Raw genomic sequence first — 18,748 nt, 5'->3', positions numbered from 1 at the left:
CCTATTGAATATCAAATATCTGGTAATTGTGGTACGTAGTCTTCAGAGAAAGTGATCTTTTATTTGCAGTTTTCAACGCACATGGCAGCACTTACCACAGCCGGTTGAGGCGGGGGAAAACCTAGTGGACCTTGTGACCCACAAGCACCTCAGTCGAGAATTCTACCGTATTAGCTAAATCCTAAGCCGTAACGTATTCGAAATAACGGTTGCGATCAAACGTCGTAAACACAAGGAATTGCGCTGGCTCATGTCAGATCTACTAACGTAAATCAAAGTGGAAGGCAGTAAGATCTGTGGCGTGTCCAGGGTTCTCGCTAGACTTGGTGGGGGGGTGTCTCTTTTGTTCTTGGGGTGTTGGGGTGGGGTGTTGTTGTTGTTTTTGTTTGGTGGTGGTGGTGGGTTTTTGTGTGGGGTTTTAAAAAAAAAAAAAAAATGGGGGGGGGGTGGGGTATTTTTTAGGGGTGTCTTTTTCTTTGTGGGTGCCTAACGTTAAATGAATGTAATAACCACTGGCAATTGGACACTGAAGACCATGAGACGTGCTCTTCTGTCTATGGAAAAGTGCATATATAAAAACACTAAAACACACGCATACATATATATACTGCAAAAATGGGCGTTAGTAACTTCAAGAGGAAATGAATCAGTGATCATGAACTGTCGCTTTCGTGAATATAGTTTCACTCCTGTTGTTTAAAATGATATCTATTTGCTCGTGCGCATACTTAATAAGTTATAACGCGTAAGTGTGGGCGAGATTTGAACTTGCTTCACCGATGTGCTTGCCATTAAACAGCCGGGGGTTTCTTGGCCACCCGGTAAAGTATTAAAGCCAATACGCTTTTTTCAATTTAAAATTTAATATAAATGACATAAACAGTGAAGTAATAGAGAACATTTTATCAGATGTATCTTTGTTGTTGAGGGGTTGGGTTTTTTGCGTGTGGAACGTGAATGGTAAAGTTTTAATTTTAATAGCCCAATTATTTTCTCTATTTTCACATACACACTTTGCCAAAGAAAGGACATTAACCTTCGATATACCAGTCGTAGGATACCAATGCAAAATGTCTTTTAAAAAATATACTACATCTGTAAAACTGTAGTGTAGCAGTTTATGATGTGTTCTTATTAGCTCAATAATTTGACTACTGTACCAAACTGACCCAGTTTCTAATATTGTACAGATTAGCCTCATGATAAACATTTCTTTCTTTCTTTCAATACAGTTTCAAGCACGTTGTCCTGGCCACAAACATAAGCTAGCTGGGCTGTCTGTCAAGGACAGGCTATGCAAGGACGCATCTAACGGAGGGGATGAGGGGACCTGCCCTCCTCCACCCCCTAAAAATTAAGTGCCCTTTTTGTAACAATGTGCTTACAATTTTCATTGAATTTTCCTTTAAGTCCATGTGCACTTTTGCTCTTGGTCCCCTCCCTAACTCATTTCCTGGGTCCGCCCTTGGACTTTGGTTAGTTGTCAGTGGTCAGTTCACGGAAAGCTCGCTCGAGTCAACAGAGGGAAGGGCAGCTTCTTGCATCACCGGCGTAGACGTATATATATACACACACAGATATATATATATATATGTATATGTGTGTGTGTGTGTGTGTGTGTGTGTGTGTGTGTGTGTGCGCGCGCGAATAAATACACCGTCCACATGGGCGGATCCAGGAAATATTTTTAGGGGGGGACCAAAAAAGAAGGGCACATTGACTCGTCAAAAGGGCACCTTACTACAAGTTTTGATATTTACAATTAATATGAATTCCTACAGTTCTACGTCATAATATACTAGCAATAATGAAGTAAATTGGCGTCACTCGCGTTAGAACCTCAATGGGGCCCCATTGAGACTCAATAACACAGACACATATCTGCAAGCTTGCGCATGTACACGAAAATCTTGATTTCATTTATCTACAATATAATTATTGTTTACTTAAAAAAAAAAAAATTCTACAAACAAAAAGGGCACTTGGACATTTTGAGGGCACTTGAACAATTTTGTCCCCCTGGTCCCCCCCCCCCCTTGGATCCGCCCATGGTCCAAAGGAAACGGACAAAGCCATTTTAACATTGCTTGTTAAACTTCAAAGAGAAAAAGAGAAGACGCCGACTGGCGCGAAAAGATCGACGCGGCGCGTACTTCTTTGCTTTAATGAATGATTCGGTGCGCGCGCAAATCCGTGGAGTAATCTGCGAGATGCGTGAAGAAAATAAAGATTAGCATCTTTAAGGATTCTGGGGTCACTTCCAACAAACAGAGCCGGTTTGTTGAGGTGACTTGAGGTCCTGGATGGAAGGAGAAGCAAATCCTCCAAAATACCTTTTCAAACAACTCATCAAATGAACTGTTAGGCAGCTGTAGGATCAAGAAAACTCGCCGTTAAAGGGACTATCTTTAGTTTGCGACCATTGTTAAGACTACATATTAAACTTTAAATGAAGGAAGAAAATGTGTTTTTTTAACGACGCACTCAACACATTTTATTTACGGTAATATATGGCGTCAGACGTATGGTTAAGGACCACACAGATATAAAGAGAGGAAACCCGCTGTCGCCACTTCATGGGCTACTTTTTTTTATTAGCAGCAATGGATATTTTATATGCACCATCCCACAGACAGGATAGTACGTACCATGGCCTTTGTTACACCAGTTGTGGAGCACTGGCTTGAACGAGAAGTAGCCCAATGGGCCCACCGACGGGGATCGATCCTAAACCAACCGCGCAAACGAGCGCTTTACCATCGGGCTGGTAAACGGAAAGAAAGAAACAGGAAAAAAAGAAACAGGAAAGAAAGAAACAATTTTTGGGAATAATTGGGAAATATTATATATAAATAAATTTTAAAAAAAAGGAATTTTAGTAAAAATGTAGAGTTTCTTTCTTTCCGTTTCTTTTTTTCCTATTACTTTTTTTCCGTTTCTTTCTTTCCTGTTTCTTTTTTTTTTCCTGTTTCTTTCTTTCCTACAACCACTGGGCGACGTGCCGCCCGAAACTTTAAAGAGACTGTCTTCAGTTTGCTGCCATTGTTAAAATACATATTAAAAGGACTATCCTGAGTTTGCCGCCAATGTAACATGTTGACACCTAGCTGATCCTTTTTGAAGACTAAAGTGAAATAGTATAGATATGTTCCTGTTTTGAATATCAGTATATCTGTATAAACAATGGGTCTGTTTTAGCAGCCCCAACTAGATTTTACCTTTCAATAATTTCGTACGTACAAAAACAAATATATATCACGAACAAAATCAACAGTGACTAAAACAAACATTAGCACACGACCGCAAACACATTGGATATGCAGACATTGGTATTCTAAACAAAATATATATATATTTAATATGTAGTATGCTAGTTGAAAATATCTTATAATGACTGCAAACTGATGAAAGTTAATTAATCACTGTGCTATGGTAGAGTCGTTACTTTAAGCCTAATGGTACAGGGTCGTCTCTAATAAGAAATGTTTTATTTAACGACGCACTCAACACATTTTATTTACGGTTATATGGCGTCAGACATATGGTTAAGGATAGGCAGGATAACACAAACCATGGCCTTTGTTGAATCGGTTATGGATCACTGGTCGGTACAAGTGGTTTACACCTACCCACTGAGCCTTGCGGAGCAATCACTCAGGGTTTGGAGTCGGTATCTGGATTAAAAAAAACCTGCGTGTGCTGTAACCTCACCGTGGTGCAGGGGTGTAACATTCTCTTTGAGAATGGCCAATACAGCACAAAACTGAAGTTTTGAGTAAAATTCAGTATCTGTAAAATTCTGTGATATTTGTGTTTTTGCACAGTTCTTTACACTGTTTTTGTTTGTCTTGAATTTTTATATTGATGTTGATCATCACTTTATTTATTTGCATTACCATAGTTTGACACCCAATAGCCGATGTATTTTTCGTGCTGGGGTGTCGTTAAACATTCATTCATTCATTCATTCATTCATTCTGGATTAAAAATCCCATGCCTCGACTGGGATCCGAACCCAGTACCTACCAGCCTGTAGACCGAAGGCCTAACCACGACGCCACCGAGGCCGATAGAGACAATAACCAGGGGTGTGCAGTAAAAGAAAACTTAGAGCACAATAATATAGTGTCTTCTTCATGTACTGCCATGTCTGTGGGATGGTGCATATAAAAGATTCCTTGCTGCTAATCGAAAAGAGTAGCCCATGAAGTGTCGACAGCGGGTTTCCTCTCTAAATATCTGTGTGGTCTGTAACCATATGTCTGACGCCATATAACCGTAAATACAATGTGTTGAGTGCGTCGTTAAATAAAACATTTCTTTCTTTCTTTCTTTTTTCATGTACACACAAATTGACCCTTTTAAACTTAAAGGGAGCTTTTTCATATTTTTGGATGGGGACTAACTCCTCCTCCCACCCCCGTACCACCACCCTATATACAGCCCAGTAGTTCTTATAGTTGAGTTCACAATGTGCAAATGCAATATTAATCCAACGGTAATGAAGAGGATACCACGAAAGCCACAACTTCTCTTTAATATTTACTTCTTCTGATAGAAAAATTATCTCTAAAAAAATCTTTAAATCTATGTACAAAGTTTTGTCATTGTTTGTTCTCTTTTAATAAGCTATACACTGAATCTTAAAAGTCTGGTCGGTCGCAAACAGGGAGCACAAGTTGTTCCTCTGGGTCACCCGAGTCGAGATCGCTATGACTGTTTGATCGGTTTGTTCCTGGGACCGGCATCACCGTTAGGGTGTTTCCGACATGTTAATACCTTTGTGTATATCATGTCAAAGCCGTTAGTATACACGTAACGTCACAGCTCCGTGACATCATAATGTGGATATGATTAGAGGGAATAAATTGTTGGTGACTCGGTATCAGAGTTAACGTGATCAGTGTTTAATCCCCAGTGATAAATGTCACACCACCCGATACACGGAAGAAAAATGTCTGGGCAGTACAACTCAGTACTGCACCCAGTCAGTTTTTTTAGTGTATAGTTACCAATTGTTGTGAAAATGTCTATTGTTAATCGTGCTGTAATAACATATCAAATATATTTTTCTGCATTAAATATTAGTGGCTGTATATTAAACGTGTTTCTGATCGTTCTAATATTTGTACTAGGTTAAATTTCATTTTATTTCCTAAAAAAGAATTTTTCGTACGTACGAAATTATTTGAAGACAAAACCAGTTTGGGCTTCTTACAAATATTAAGACGACCAAAAACACACTGAATATACAGACACTGATATTTCAAACAAGAAATTATATTTAATATTTAAGTTTAATCGTAGAAATATTTTATTAGTCAGAAACATCTTACAATGCAGCAAACTCAGAAATGTCCCTTTAAAATGCCCATGGTTTGAGTAAAGGTTTATTTGGATGGTTATGTTAGCATCCATAGCAATGGTCATTCTACCCTGCTAAAACAAAAGACAGTTAAGTGGTGATGTAATGATTTTGAGAAAATCAATTTGTGTAACTTTTATCCAACTTTCGTCTTCCCCCATCTGGTAAAAGCTTTATTAACCAGGTTTTCAAACGTAATTGAAAAATAGATCATAAGATCTCTCTCTCTCTCTCTCTCTCTCTCTCTCTCTCTCTCTCTCTCTCTCTCTCTCTCTCTCTCTCTCTCTCTCTCTCTCTCTCTCTCTCTCTCTCTCTCTCTCCCAATTGTCGAAATAACAATAATGTTAGGCACCATATAGTCATGTACTAGAAATGTGCTGATATGTTATTAAACAAATATTCCTTTCTTCTTTCCGAAATATATTTTTTTGTCTTTACTAATACTACTGGTTACGATTATTAGTAGACAACAGACGTTAGTGTAACAGTGAAACAAAAGGTATGTACCAGCTAAAGGTCTGTACTAGTGATAATGGTAACTATTTGGTCAGGTTTAGACAGGAAGATAAATAAAAAAATACAGACAGACAGACGAACAAGTAGACAAATAGATGGATAGAACTAAGCAAGATACTTGTCAGAAACCACAAAACCGCCATATAACAGATAGATATCATCAAGAAAACATTGCAAAATAACTATCGTCAAGTTAATAACATATTGCTCGGTAAATAAATAAATTATGTATAGCAATCAGACGAGCAAAATACTTTCTCCGTAGAAGCTTTCATTTTTGGTTCTTTGACGTGTGTAAAAACATAAGTTACTCTGAAACACGTATTAACTTTATCGGCAGCATGCTGAGAAGGGGGAGCGCTACTCGTTAATTTCAATTAGGAAGCCACACAGTCTGAATGTATTTATTAATACAATGACAGCTAAGACAAACGTGTATTTACTCGTAGCTAATAAGACACGGGGAAAATCAGCGGGCGATCCAATATGGATGAAAGAGGATTAAAATAACTATGGGAGGGGGCTGTAAAACAATAACTGGGGCGCAATAACATAGGGTCTTCTAGACCTTGACAAAAATGACATATTTAAAGTTAAAAGGTCAATGTCCTAGACCGACCGCGCATCAGGCGGACGCTTTACCTTTGGGCTACTAATTATTAACAATGTTTGTTTTTGTTTTCCTTCTCGGGGAGGGGCAGCATCTAGCTCAATCGGTAGGGTGCTTGTCTGAGATGCTTTCATCATAGGATCGAATCCCCTAGGTGAAGCCATTATTTGACTGGGTTTTCTCTCGTCCCAACAAGTGACTGGTATATTAAATTCCGTGGTATGCACTGTCCTGTCTGTGAGCTAGTATTTGGTAAATGTAGTGGGTTTCCTCTAAGACTACCATGTCAGAATTATCAAATGTCTGACGTTCAGTAGCCGATGATTAAGAAATCAGTGTGCTCTAGTGGTGTTGATAAAGAAAACAAAACTTTAACTTTCTTCTCTGGATGGAAAAATTGTTGACCTATGAATCGTCAGTACATTGTATCGCCTCGACGTCTTGTTGACCTATGAATCGTCAGTACATTGTATCGCCTCGACGTCTCTTGAAGGACAGACGATCTAATTGTTTCGGGGGCGGGACTTAGCCCAATGGTAAAGCGCTCGCTCGATTCGCGGTCGGTTTAGGATCGATCCCCGTCGATGGCCCCATTTGGCTATTTCTCTTTCCATTTCCAGCCAGTGTAAACATTTCCTTCCTTCTTCCTAATTCTTAGTCGTGTTATACCAAATATAAGGAGTCACTTAGTGCTAGAAGTCTCACATTCTGTCACATCCATTTCAACGTTAAACATCAAAACCAGTCTACTAGTGAGTGGGGTTTTTTTCTGTTCGGTCTGGCTGAACTCGGCCTTGAACGCAGGTAAAAGGCACGTTAAGGAAGACTAGGTTTTTCTTGCGTCGAACGTCAGATAAATGTGATGTGATAGAAGACTACGGTACCAGTCAAATTGTTCGCGAGCGCTCGGCTTCCTGAACACGCTAATTTGTGATCTAATTGTTTCTCAGTGAAACGTAAAGAGTCAGTCTGAACTGTAGGGTTGGATTCCCAGGAAATGAGGAATCAGCATGGCGCGTTTCGGTGTCGGCAGGTGTGTGTATCTAAAACAGGTCTGTCACTTCCAATAACAACAGACACACTCACCAGCTACAACACCCAATACTGCTGGAATGCTCCATATTCTCTGTGTGTATGTATGTATGTATATGTGTATGTTTACATGTGTATGTGTATGTGTGTGTGTGTGTGTGTGTGTGTGTGTGTGTGTGTGTGTGTGTGTGTATATGTGCGTGATTGCGTGCGTGTGCATGTGCGTGTGTGTGTGCCTACGTGTGTGTGTATATGTGTGTATGTGTCTGTGTCTATGTGTATGCGTGCGTGCTTGCGTGTGTGTGCGTGCGTGTGTGCGTACGTGCGTGCGCGTGCGTGCGTGTGTGTTTGTGTGTGTGTGTGTGTGCCTTCTATATATGCAATTCTTTGGTAGGATATTTGAAATGGGGCTTTTAGAGGGGTGTAAATGAGCACGCTCCCTCCCTGGGGACCCACACCCCACCCCAACCGCATTGAAAGGTTATTTTTAGGATAGACTCGGATGCGATATCCTACCATTTGGAGAACAAAATGGTAATATTTTAGATGATAATCTTCGGCTTTTTCAAGGTTATATTTTTCAAGGTTATATTTTCCCGTTTTTATATATTAGTGTGAGGACAGGACGTAGCCCAGAGGTAAAGCGTTCGCTCGATACGCGGTCGGTCTGGGATCGATCCCCGTCGGTGGGCCCATTAGGCTATTTCTCGTTCCAGCCAGTGCACCACGACTGGTATATCAAAGGCCGTGGTATGTACTACCTTGTCTGTGGGATGGTGCATATATAAGATCCCTTGCTGCTAATCGAAAAGAGTAGCCCATGAAGTGGCGACAGCGGGTTTCCTTTCTCAGTATTTGTGTGGTCATTAACCATATGTCTGACGCCATATAACAGTAAATAAAATGTGTTGAGCGCGTCGTTAAATAAAACATTTCTTTCTTTATATATTAGTGCGACACAAAAGCAAATGATATGGTTTTCAGGTGGTGGACATAGATCTAGACCCATCGCTCAAGCCCCACCTCTGGTCGCTGCAAGTCTGTGGTAGCAGCATGTAGTTGCCTCAATTGTAATACTGACTTGAAAATCTGTAATAATTTATTACAATTCAGGATATGTTCATCTTGGTTGGTGTCGTCTGTCTGAATCAGAGATTACGTGTCAGAGACAATTAAGTAAAACCAGCTGCACCAGTCTGTTAGTAATAATGTGATTGTGGTTGATTGAAGACATATTTTATTGCATATAATGTATATAAGTATACAAAAGGACTGGGCACAAGTTAATCAATTTATGAGGCCCTGTCCTAAGTGGGCTATTTGTTAAAGTAATATTATTATTATCTTTACCCAATAATATCATGTGCATGTATTTTTATTTTGTCCTTGTGTACAAAATGTTAATATTCATGGTACATTGGTACACTACAGGTTTATTGATGGATGGACAGGGGACAATAATTCAAAATCTAAGGTAACCTGAATTTTACCTTGGTAAGCGACTGTTCGATATTTGCGTAACGTAATCAGTGGGATAAACTTGTATCGACCTTACGTTTTAGTCACAGTTGTTCCACACCATTCTTCTTTCTTTATATGTTAACTTGTGCAGACAAGTGTGGGCTGATACAAGTGTGGGCGTATATAACAGTTTCATAAGAGATGTTAACACTATTACTAATGCATGGGTGTGATACCTAATAAAAACAACAACTATGCAATGAGATTTTAAGTGCCGAAAAAAGGATTATATAGCACCATATTTAAAGTGACAGACCCTAGTTTTTAAACTCATTGGCGCATGTTTCACTAGCAGAGCATTTTTCACAATCAAAATCAATCATTACTTAAATTTTATTGCTTAGATTATCCATTTTCGTACATCCAAAGTGTTACTGGTCATCCTGGTTTTTCTAATACCACAAAATGCATCAATTGGGTTTTTAATGCACGTACATCTGAGAAGTAATGCTTATGGACACAGGGATTTAGACTTAATTTAAAGATTCAGCGTCATAGAATCGTGTTTTACTATATTATAACTTTATCCAGGTTTGTAGATTAACCAAAACTAGGGTCTGTGACTATAAATAAAGGTAATTTTCAGCATTTCAATAAAACAATATTTTAAGCAAAAGAAGTTGAAATAAGATTTTTTTTTTTTTAAACAAATCAAAGAAGAAAAAGCACACACTGCTAATGGCAACAGAATTGGTGCACTGCAACCTGCACACACGTGTTGGTGTCACGAATTTCTCCTCGTGCAAAAAAAAAAAAACACTCCCCGATGAAGAGATGTACAGATTACTAGAGCCAGACATGCAGAGAAACATGCGGACATGGCGTGACCGCCAATATCCTTAGTGTGCTTTTCTTATAGATGCACAACGTTCAAAGTATACACAGCCACGGTCTGTGGTGCGAGCGATGGCGTATCTCTTTTCTCCAGAAACAAAGACCAAAGCTTCCTGTGTAAACATCCCTGCGTTTAACGACCACGTGCTACTCCAGAGATATATAAAAGTATCTCCAGGTAATGTGAAAATATCAGCCCGTGATTTGTTATTTTATATATTATATATATTTAGTGATTTCCCTAGAAAGTAGGTAAGGCATGGTAGACCAAATACTTTTGGGGCATTTTCACCATTTTCTGGGCACTTGTTTTTCATTAAAAATACAAAAAAACTAATTGAAATAAACATTAATGTAATGTATGTTAATGCTTTAATAAATGAATGGCAAAAGATATAAATGGCATATTTTATTAATTAATAATACCTTTTTGGGTGTTTTATAAAGACAATTTTAGAATTAATTACTGAAAAAGGTTTTTTTAATCTTAGGGCAGCATGGGGCTGATTAAGGCAAGATGGTGCTAGACTACTGAGGAATGGTGCTGCACCATGCTAAAACAAGCTAGGGAAAACACTAATATTAAAACCTGCACCTGTATTACAAACACGAAAACCAGTCAGTATATGTCCAGCAAATGGCACATCTAACCGAGTACAGATGAAAGGCTGTGTTAATGAACCCTTTCCTTGTCATAAACTCCTCTTGCCCGTGATTTGTTATTTGATATATTATATACATATACTAGTATAGATAGATAGATGGATAGCTAGATAGATAGATAGATAGATGGGGCAGTTTGTGAGGCCAGAAAGGATTTAATTATTCCCTGCAACAGTGCGTTAATATCTATGTATGTAACAGTCAACCTCGACATACATACAATATATAGATATTCATACATCAATACATACATACATATATACATACACACACACACACACACACACACACACACACACACACACACACATATATATATATATATATATATATATATATAACCTTCACCTGTATTACAAACACGAAAACTTGTCTACAGTCGGTATCTATCTAGCAAATGACATATCTAACAGAGTACAGAAAAAAGGCTTTCTTAATTAACTCCTTCCCATGTCATAAACTCCTCTTGCTAAAACATCTTGTCAAAATCTCTCTTGGTCAACATATCTCCCTCCCTTCATACGTATTTACATAATAATATTACATTAATTAATTATTTATTGTCAGTTAATGACTGAACTATTTTTATAAGCACTCTTTACTTTCGACTAATTTAAATATACAAATAATTTAATATAATGAATTTCGTTGCAAGTTATAAAACAAAACACCAGAGGCTGGGTGATATCAAAGGTCATGCCCAGGAAAGATGTGACTGAACGTCCAGTGGACAGAGACGCGTTAATATACTTCTCCCCAAAACCTAAGCACCTTACTTTTAGTTGTTTTCATTAACATTTTGTTTTTGTAAATAATTTTTGCAACTCGACTTAATTTAAGAATATCAATAATGTATCATACACATATGTCTGTGCAGAAATGTTGGTTCCATAAACTGAAATAGAACGGACATATATTCCAATGTAACTTCAATAATATATACATATACATATGCATATGCATATGCATATGCATATGCATATGTATATATATATATATATATATATATATATATATATATGTATATATATATATATGTATATATATATATATATATGTATATGTATATAAATATGCACTAGTTATTTTGATATAAGTACGTCCAAAATTACGTCATTCGAGTTTGACGTCAGTTCCATCCACCGCGCCAGATATTCTTACGTCATTTGAATATCTAGTAATGGCGGACTTAAATAAAACATTGCGTGTACAGTTTACAAAAATACGTTGTAGAGGCTGGCATAATACAATTTTTATTCCTAATATATGAAAAACACTCTGATAAAAACCTCTATTTATATATATATATATATATGTATATATATATATATATATATATATATATGTATATATATATATATATATATATATATATATATATATATATATATATATATATATATATATATATATATATATATATATAAACAAATTAATGTTGGTGATGTTGATGGCTATTTTAAATGGTTAAATAATGCAAATATACCCGAGATGACAGCTTTAAATTTGGCGATGTGTTTTGGATTTTTTATTTACTGTTGAATTTGAATTGAATTGATGTTATAAGATGGCTAAACAAGCAGGCTGTATCAAGATCTGGTGAATTAGTACGGGGGGGGGGGGGGGGGGGGGGTCGAATCCTACCAGTGAAATTTCATTGAGACTTCTCTTTTTTGTGAAGATTCAACATCCAAAGAGAATTTTTCACAGTAATTGCTCGAAATTCACTCTTCGATATGTCGCAATATCGCATTATGTAGCATGGAAAACAGTCACCGATTAGGCATAGATTGTTTTCCTTTGAGAATTCGAATGAATGAATGAATGAATGAATGTTTAACGACACCCCAGCACAAAAAATACATCGGCTATTGGGTGTCAAGCTATGGTAATGGAAACAAACAAGGTGATGATCAACATCAACAAAAAAATTCAAGATATAAATAAAAACAGTATAAAGAACTGTGCAAAAATACAAATACAAATATCACAGATAGATACTGACTTTTACTCTAAACTTCAATTTGTGCTGTATTCGCCATTCTCAATGAGAATTCGAAGCCGTAACACTTTGAATGTAAAGCTAGTTCCGTATTCCTGTCGCAGTTTCGCACTAAAACTGGACCTGCGCCAATAGTCTTGTACTCTGTACCCTACAAAGTCTGGGTGGTTTTAGCGCGTGCGTGCGCGTGAATATGCGTGCTTGCATGAGTTGGTACATATAGGCGAAGCAATTTTTAGAATGTGTGGGTTTTTTTTTGTGTTGATCTTGGTTTGCTTTGGTTTGCTATGGTTTAGGGGTGGTGGTTTGGGTTGGGGGAGTGTTTCTTTGTGTATGGGGGGTGAGGGGAGGGTGTTTTTGTTTTGGGTTTGGGTTTGGGTTTGTTTGGGGGTGGAGGGGGGTTGCGGATTTGTTTTGTCTGTGGATTTTTTTCTTTTTCTTTTCTTTTCTTTTCTTATTATTTTAGTTTTTTTACATGTGCTTAAAATTATAGGCTGGCATGTTGGGTAGTTGTAGCATGATAGATAAAATGCGTGCAAAGTTTTCTTTAAAGCCGTTGACCCTAGTTATTAGGCATGGTAATTTAATATTGTTGGCTATTACAGTTTTTTATTGTTGTTTTTTACCGTCACCTGACACATTACTTGCAACCTTTTCGCTTAAATTATCAAGTTTAACAAATCTAACGTGTTTATAGTCGTCCTGATATTTGAAGTAACTCAAGATTAATTTTATGCAAAATAGAAAGATACGTATCTCTAAATCTATGTCAGCGGCTTTAAAAAATAGTAGTATGTAGCATGTAGTATAATTAATAATATGGTTTGTTTTAATATAATATATTATAATTATGTTTAGTATGTGTACTGTATACTGTATGGAGTTTTATGCGCTCCTATGTACCTGTCTTTAAAATATTGGTGACGCAATTTACTCCTTTTTTATTATTAAAGAGGCAGTATCAAAGTTGCATAAATTAATGTTTATTTATTACAACAACAAAAATCTTGTGAAATGTAAATATTATACCTTCAGTTACATGCCCACACAAACGTGCATCTCCATATTGAAGAAGAACGGACTTCTATTTTAATGGAGACCTTAAGTTTTTGTTAAGGATTCTCGAGAAAAACAAAACAGCGTTTAAACCGATTGGTAATAAATTACAATTTTTATACTTTGGAGTTAATTATGCAACAATTTTAATGTTGACTGGGATCGACTAATCTGTAGTTATTTTATTACAAATACATATTTTAAAATTGCGAAATATGATATTTACACGTTCTTTGAAAATGCGCCTTTAATTTATGTACCGTCACAGTAGACAGATTTTCTCCACCCTCTACACCACACACTTTATAACAAGTTTTAATCGTCAGAAATCTGTGTCATTGTTAGGGCTCTTTCAGAATTGATTACATGGGGGGGGGGGGGGGGGGGGCGGGGGTCTTTTTTCTTATTATTTTTTCTTGTTTTTGTTGCACCGACCACCCACAAAATGAAATTTTATTTAAAACCAAATACACATTATCAAATATTACACATAACTAACTTCGCCCTCGCCGTCGTCTGATCATTTCCAGAACAGCCCTTAGGCTTATCGCGATTTCACTGGAAAAAAACTGTTGCACTCAAACGATTGTTTAAATTGCTAGTGTACGAATCAAAATTGAGGCAAACACTTAATACTGTGTGTAGGCTGATATACTAGCATAATATGTCATGATTAGTGAATACAATTACAGCTGTTAACACGCCTACACATGATGTAGCTTTTAACATTTCAATACATAAATGTTATCATCAGCACTGTTTTTATATACATGTATATAATAATGTTATGTTATGGCTTTGACAATCTATACTGGCCTCTGTGGCGTCGTGTTAGGCCATCGGTCTACAGGCTGGTAGGGATACCGACTTCAAACCCTGAGTGAGTGCTCCGCAAGGCTCAATGGGTAGGTGTAAACCACTTGCACCGACCAGTGATCCATAACTGGTTCAACAAAGGCCATGGTTTGTGCTAGCCTGCCGTGGGAAGCGCAAATAAAAGATCCCTTGCTGCTAATCGGAAAGAGTAGCTCATGTAGTGGCGACAGCGGGTTTCCTCTCCAAATCTGTGTGGTCCTTAACCATATGTCTGACGCCATATAACCGTAAATAAAATGTGTTGAGTGCGTCGTTAAATAAAACATTTCTTTCTTTCTTTGCCACTTTGGTTAGTTGGACGGTGTTATCTATCATTCATTATTTACCGGCCTCGGTGGCGTCGTGGCAGGCCATCGGTCTACAGGCTGGTAGGTACTGGGTTCGGATCCCAGTCGAGGCATGGGATTTTTAATCCAGATACCGACTCCAAACCCTGAGTGAGTGCTCCGCAAGGCTCAATGGGTAGGTGTAAACTCACTTGCACCGACCAGTGATCCATAACTGGTTCAACAAAGGCCATGGTTTGTGCTATCCTGCCTGTGGGAAGCGCAAATAAAAGATCCCTTGCTGCCAATCGGAAGAGTAGCCCATGTAGTGGTGACAGCGGGTTTCCTCTCAAAATCTGTGTGGTCCTGAACCTAAGTCTGACGCCATATAACCGTAAATAAAATGTGTTGAGTGCGTCGTTAAATAAAACACTTCTTTCTTTTTTTCTATCATTCATTAATCCGTGTGTCTTGTTGGTATTCTTTTACTGAGTTATTAGGAATCATCCCATTCACATTACAGCAATGGTTAAAGAAATATATATACGTCCCGCTACTCAACCCACAAAAATATTTTTTATCACTGGTATATTTGTGTGATATCTCCCTTCCTCATTTCTTCCATCCTCGTTTTCATATACATGTACTTACCTTTTGTCACACCCAATAGCCGATGTGTATTTTTGTGCTGGGGTGTCGTTAAACATTCATTCATTCATTTATTCTTACATCCTCTCTCTCTCTCTCTCTCTCTCTCTCTCTCTCTCTCTCTCTCTCTCTCTCTCTCTCTCTCTCTCTCTCTCTCTCTCTCTGCATGTATGTATGTGTGTCTATATACATGTATGTATGTGTGTATATATATACATACACACACACACACACACATCAGACGCACATCAGACACACACACACACACACACACACATCAGACGGCTGATAACAATCGCACAAAATATGCAGTGTCCCCTGAAGCACATTATTTTGGTGTTAAAACTGTATGGCATACACACACCCAAGGTGATGAACCAAGCACTGACATGAGTCGGCTATACGTATTAACACAACACTAGTTAAAATCGATATTACGTCTTTATCTTTAAAAAAGCCACCCATTGCATTTGATATTTTCCAAGGAACACTTAGTGCATAACAATTAACACGATCGTTGAAAGACCAGACTGACTGTGCATGCTACAGGTGTTATTTTCAACAAAATAACATCAATATTGGGTCTTTCATTCAAGAGTATTATTAAAAAGGATGTTTAACTGAATTACTTTATTTTGAAAACATATTTTGTGGGGGAAAAGGCTTGTATTTATTTGATTCTAATTATTACATGTGTATTAAGTGTGTGTGTGTGTGTATATATATATATATATATATATATATATATATATATATATATATATATATATATATATAGCTTTATAGTTATTAGCAGCAAACCATGTATTCATTCAGTTGACAGATCTCATATTCACACGATCTATAATAATGAAATACTTTTGCATACGAAAGAACGGAACCCATAATAAACATTGAAAGTAAGAATATTTAAACCACTACGTACTGTATGCAATTAAAATTAAAGATCAATCATTAGTTATGAAAGCCGTTGAAGATTATTATAACATCAACTTTTAGTTATGAAAGCTGTTGAAGATTGTTATAACATCAACTTTTGATTATGAAAGCCATTGAAGATTGTTATAACATCAACTTTTGGTTATGAAAGCCATTGAAGATTGTTATAGCATCAAAGTTTGGTTATGAAAGCCATTGAAGATTGTTATAATATCAACTTTTGGTTATGAAAACCATTGAAGATTGTTATAGCATCAACTTTTGGTTATGAAAGCCATTGAAGATTGTTATAACATCAACTTTTAGTTATGAAAGTCATTGAAGATTGTTATAACATCAACGTTTGGTTATGAAAGCCATTGAAGATTGTTATAGCATCAACTTTTGGTTATGAAAGCCATTGAAGATTGTTATAACATTAACTTTTAGTTATGAAAGTCATTGAAGATTGTTATATCATCAACTTTTAGTTATGAAAGTCATTGAAGATTGTTATAGCATCAACTTTTAGTTATGAAAGCCATTGAAGATTGTTATAGCATGAATGTTTGGTTATGAAAGCCGTTGAAGATTGTTATGACATCAACTTTTGGTTATGAAAGCCATTGGAGATTGTTATAGCCTGAACGTTTGGTTATGAAAGCCATTGAAGATTGTTATAGATTTTTCTTCTGAATTTTTTGTTAAATGCACTGACACTAGTTATTAGACAGTGTAAAACATTTTCGGCTATTAGAGCTTTTTCTATATACCTTACAGTTGACAACTTCTTGCAAACATTATTAGTTTTGGCAACTCTGATGTGTCTCTGGCAGTCATTGTTTGTAGTAGATCAAAGCAACTTTCACGTGAAACAAAAAAGGAACGCACCTTGGAACTAGGGTCAGTGACTTTAATTTTTTTTTTTTTTTTTTTTTTTTGCTTTATTTTTAAAAATGTTTTATATTAAACAGCTACTAGTAAAGATGAACAGAACTTAAAAAACCTGAGAGAATAACAATAACAATATTTTTCCGTTAGCTGCCAAAAATCGTTTATGTATGTACTTTCCAACATGTAGAAGAGCACATCCTATACGGTATTTGGTATACAAAGTTTGTTTTGTTTAACGACACCACTAGAGTACATTGCTTTATTAGTCATCGGCTATTGAATGTCAAACATTTGATAATTATGACACAAAGGCTTCAGAAAAAACCCTCAAACAAATTTACCATTAGTTATAAGGGATATTTTATGTATACTTTTTGAACATACAAAAGAGCACATACCACGATATTTGGTACCAGTCGCTGTGCAAAATAGAGATAGATACAAGTCAGATACGAAAACAAAAGTACTTACTTCGTTTTATCCTGCCTCCCGCTCTGACGGTCCGCACGAGAAGTTCTATCAAGATTAGCTGGTATGTGACTAGACACCACCACTGCATGGTACATGTTACCCGGAGGGGCAGGCCCGGGGGTGGGGCGGACGGGGGTGGCAGAGGTAGTCAAGTCCCCAACGCCGTCCCACAGCTCTCTGCTGGGATGGAAGCGAAACTCATCGAAATAATAAAAACATAGTTTCCTCGTTCGTCTGTTCATTAACTGGAAACAGAAGATGATGATGATGATGATGATAAGAAAGCACTATGACATCACACACCACTATGACGCATCCTTATTCACAAAACTTTCCATGGTTTAGTTTCGAAAAATCAATTCAGCAATGTTGTCTTCCAATGATTATGATCCTTGAATATTTTTTTTTCTCACCTTTTTCTTCTTTTTTTTTCTTTCTGTAAGATTTCACATTATTACAAAGTTTGAAAAAAAGAGTACGTACTAATTGTCAGAGACAAAAGCACAGGTCGTAGATATACATCATCGAGATAACAAGAATACGTGGAAATAGTGCACTGTACTGAATGGTAAGTACCTTGATGTTTCTTTTAAGCAGCAGTCGGTTCCTGGCTGTAAGAATGTCTCCTATACTAAGTGATTGCGACAGGGCTTGGTAATCGAGACTATCCTATACGTCTTTTCACCTTGTCCTCGCTGAATGGATTTGCAGCCGACTTGCGGGTGTCACACGCAACAAATAAAATCGAGAAATCAAACGGCCCGCCACCGTATGTGGTAAAACTAGGGCTTTAATAGAGACATCACTAAACGGCAGGAAGACACCAACAACAAAAAAAAAAGTGAGAGAAGAGAAAAAGAAAACTTACGACTTACAAGAGGCTCTGGTGCGAAGGCATAGAGTAAATAAAATTGATTTTGTACAGTAGGCGTTGAGAGGTTTTGAAGCTTTGGTGTAGAAAGTACAGCATATGCCCGAACAGTGAAGTCACTAATCGTCTAATAAATATTGCCCTGTATTTGGCGATTATACCCACTTGCCAAGATGCTGTTTGTTTGAGAATTAATGCTCAAGTG

At 37.1% G+C, this 18,748-nt stretch overlaps 1 protein-coding gene across 2 annotated transcripts in view; it reads right to left on the bottom strand.

Annotated features, from left to right (window-relative positions):
• The window catches only part of LOC121375861 (R-spondin-2-like), a 59,668-nt gene extending 41,140 nt beyond the window's left edge, over positions 1-18,528 (bottom strand). For both annotated transcript variants that reach the window (XM_041503534.1, XM_041503535.1), the window contains exon 1: positions 17,673-18,528. In XM_041503534.1, coding sequence (XP_041359468.1) covers positions 17,673-17,760 — 88 coding nt within the window. In that variant the 5' untranslated portion in view covers positions 17,761-18,528. The remainder of the gene's footprint in view (positions 1-17,672) is intronic.
• Between the last annotated feature and the right edge of the window lie 220 nt (positions 18,529-18,748).

Source organism: Gigantopelta aegis, chromosome 6 (assembly GCF_016097555.1).
Source record: "Gigantopelta aegis isolate Gae_Host chromosome 6, Gae_host_genome, whole genome shotgun sequence".
NCBI classification, from domain to species: Eukaryota; Metazoa; Mollusca; class Gastropoda; order Neomphalida; family Peltospiridae; genus Gigantopelta; species Gigantopelta aegis.
Note: the sequence above shows the minus strand (reverse complement) of the source record. Positions and strands in the feature narration are given on the sequence as shown.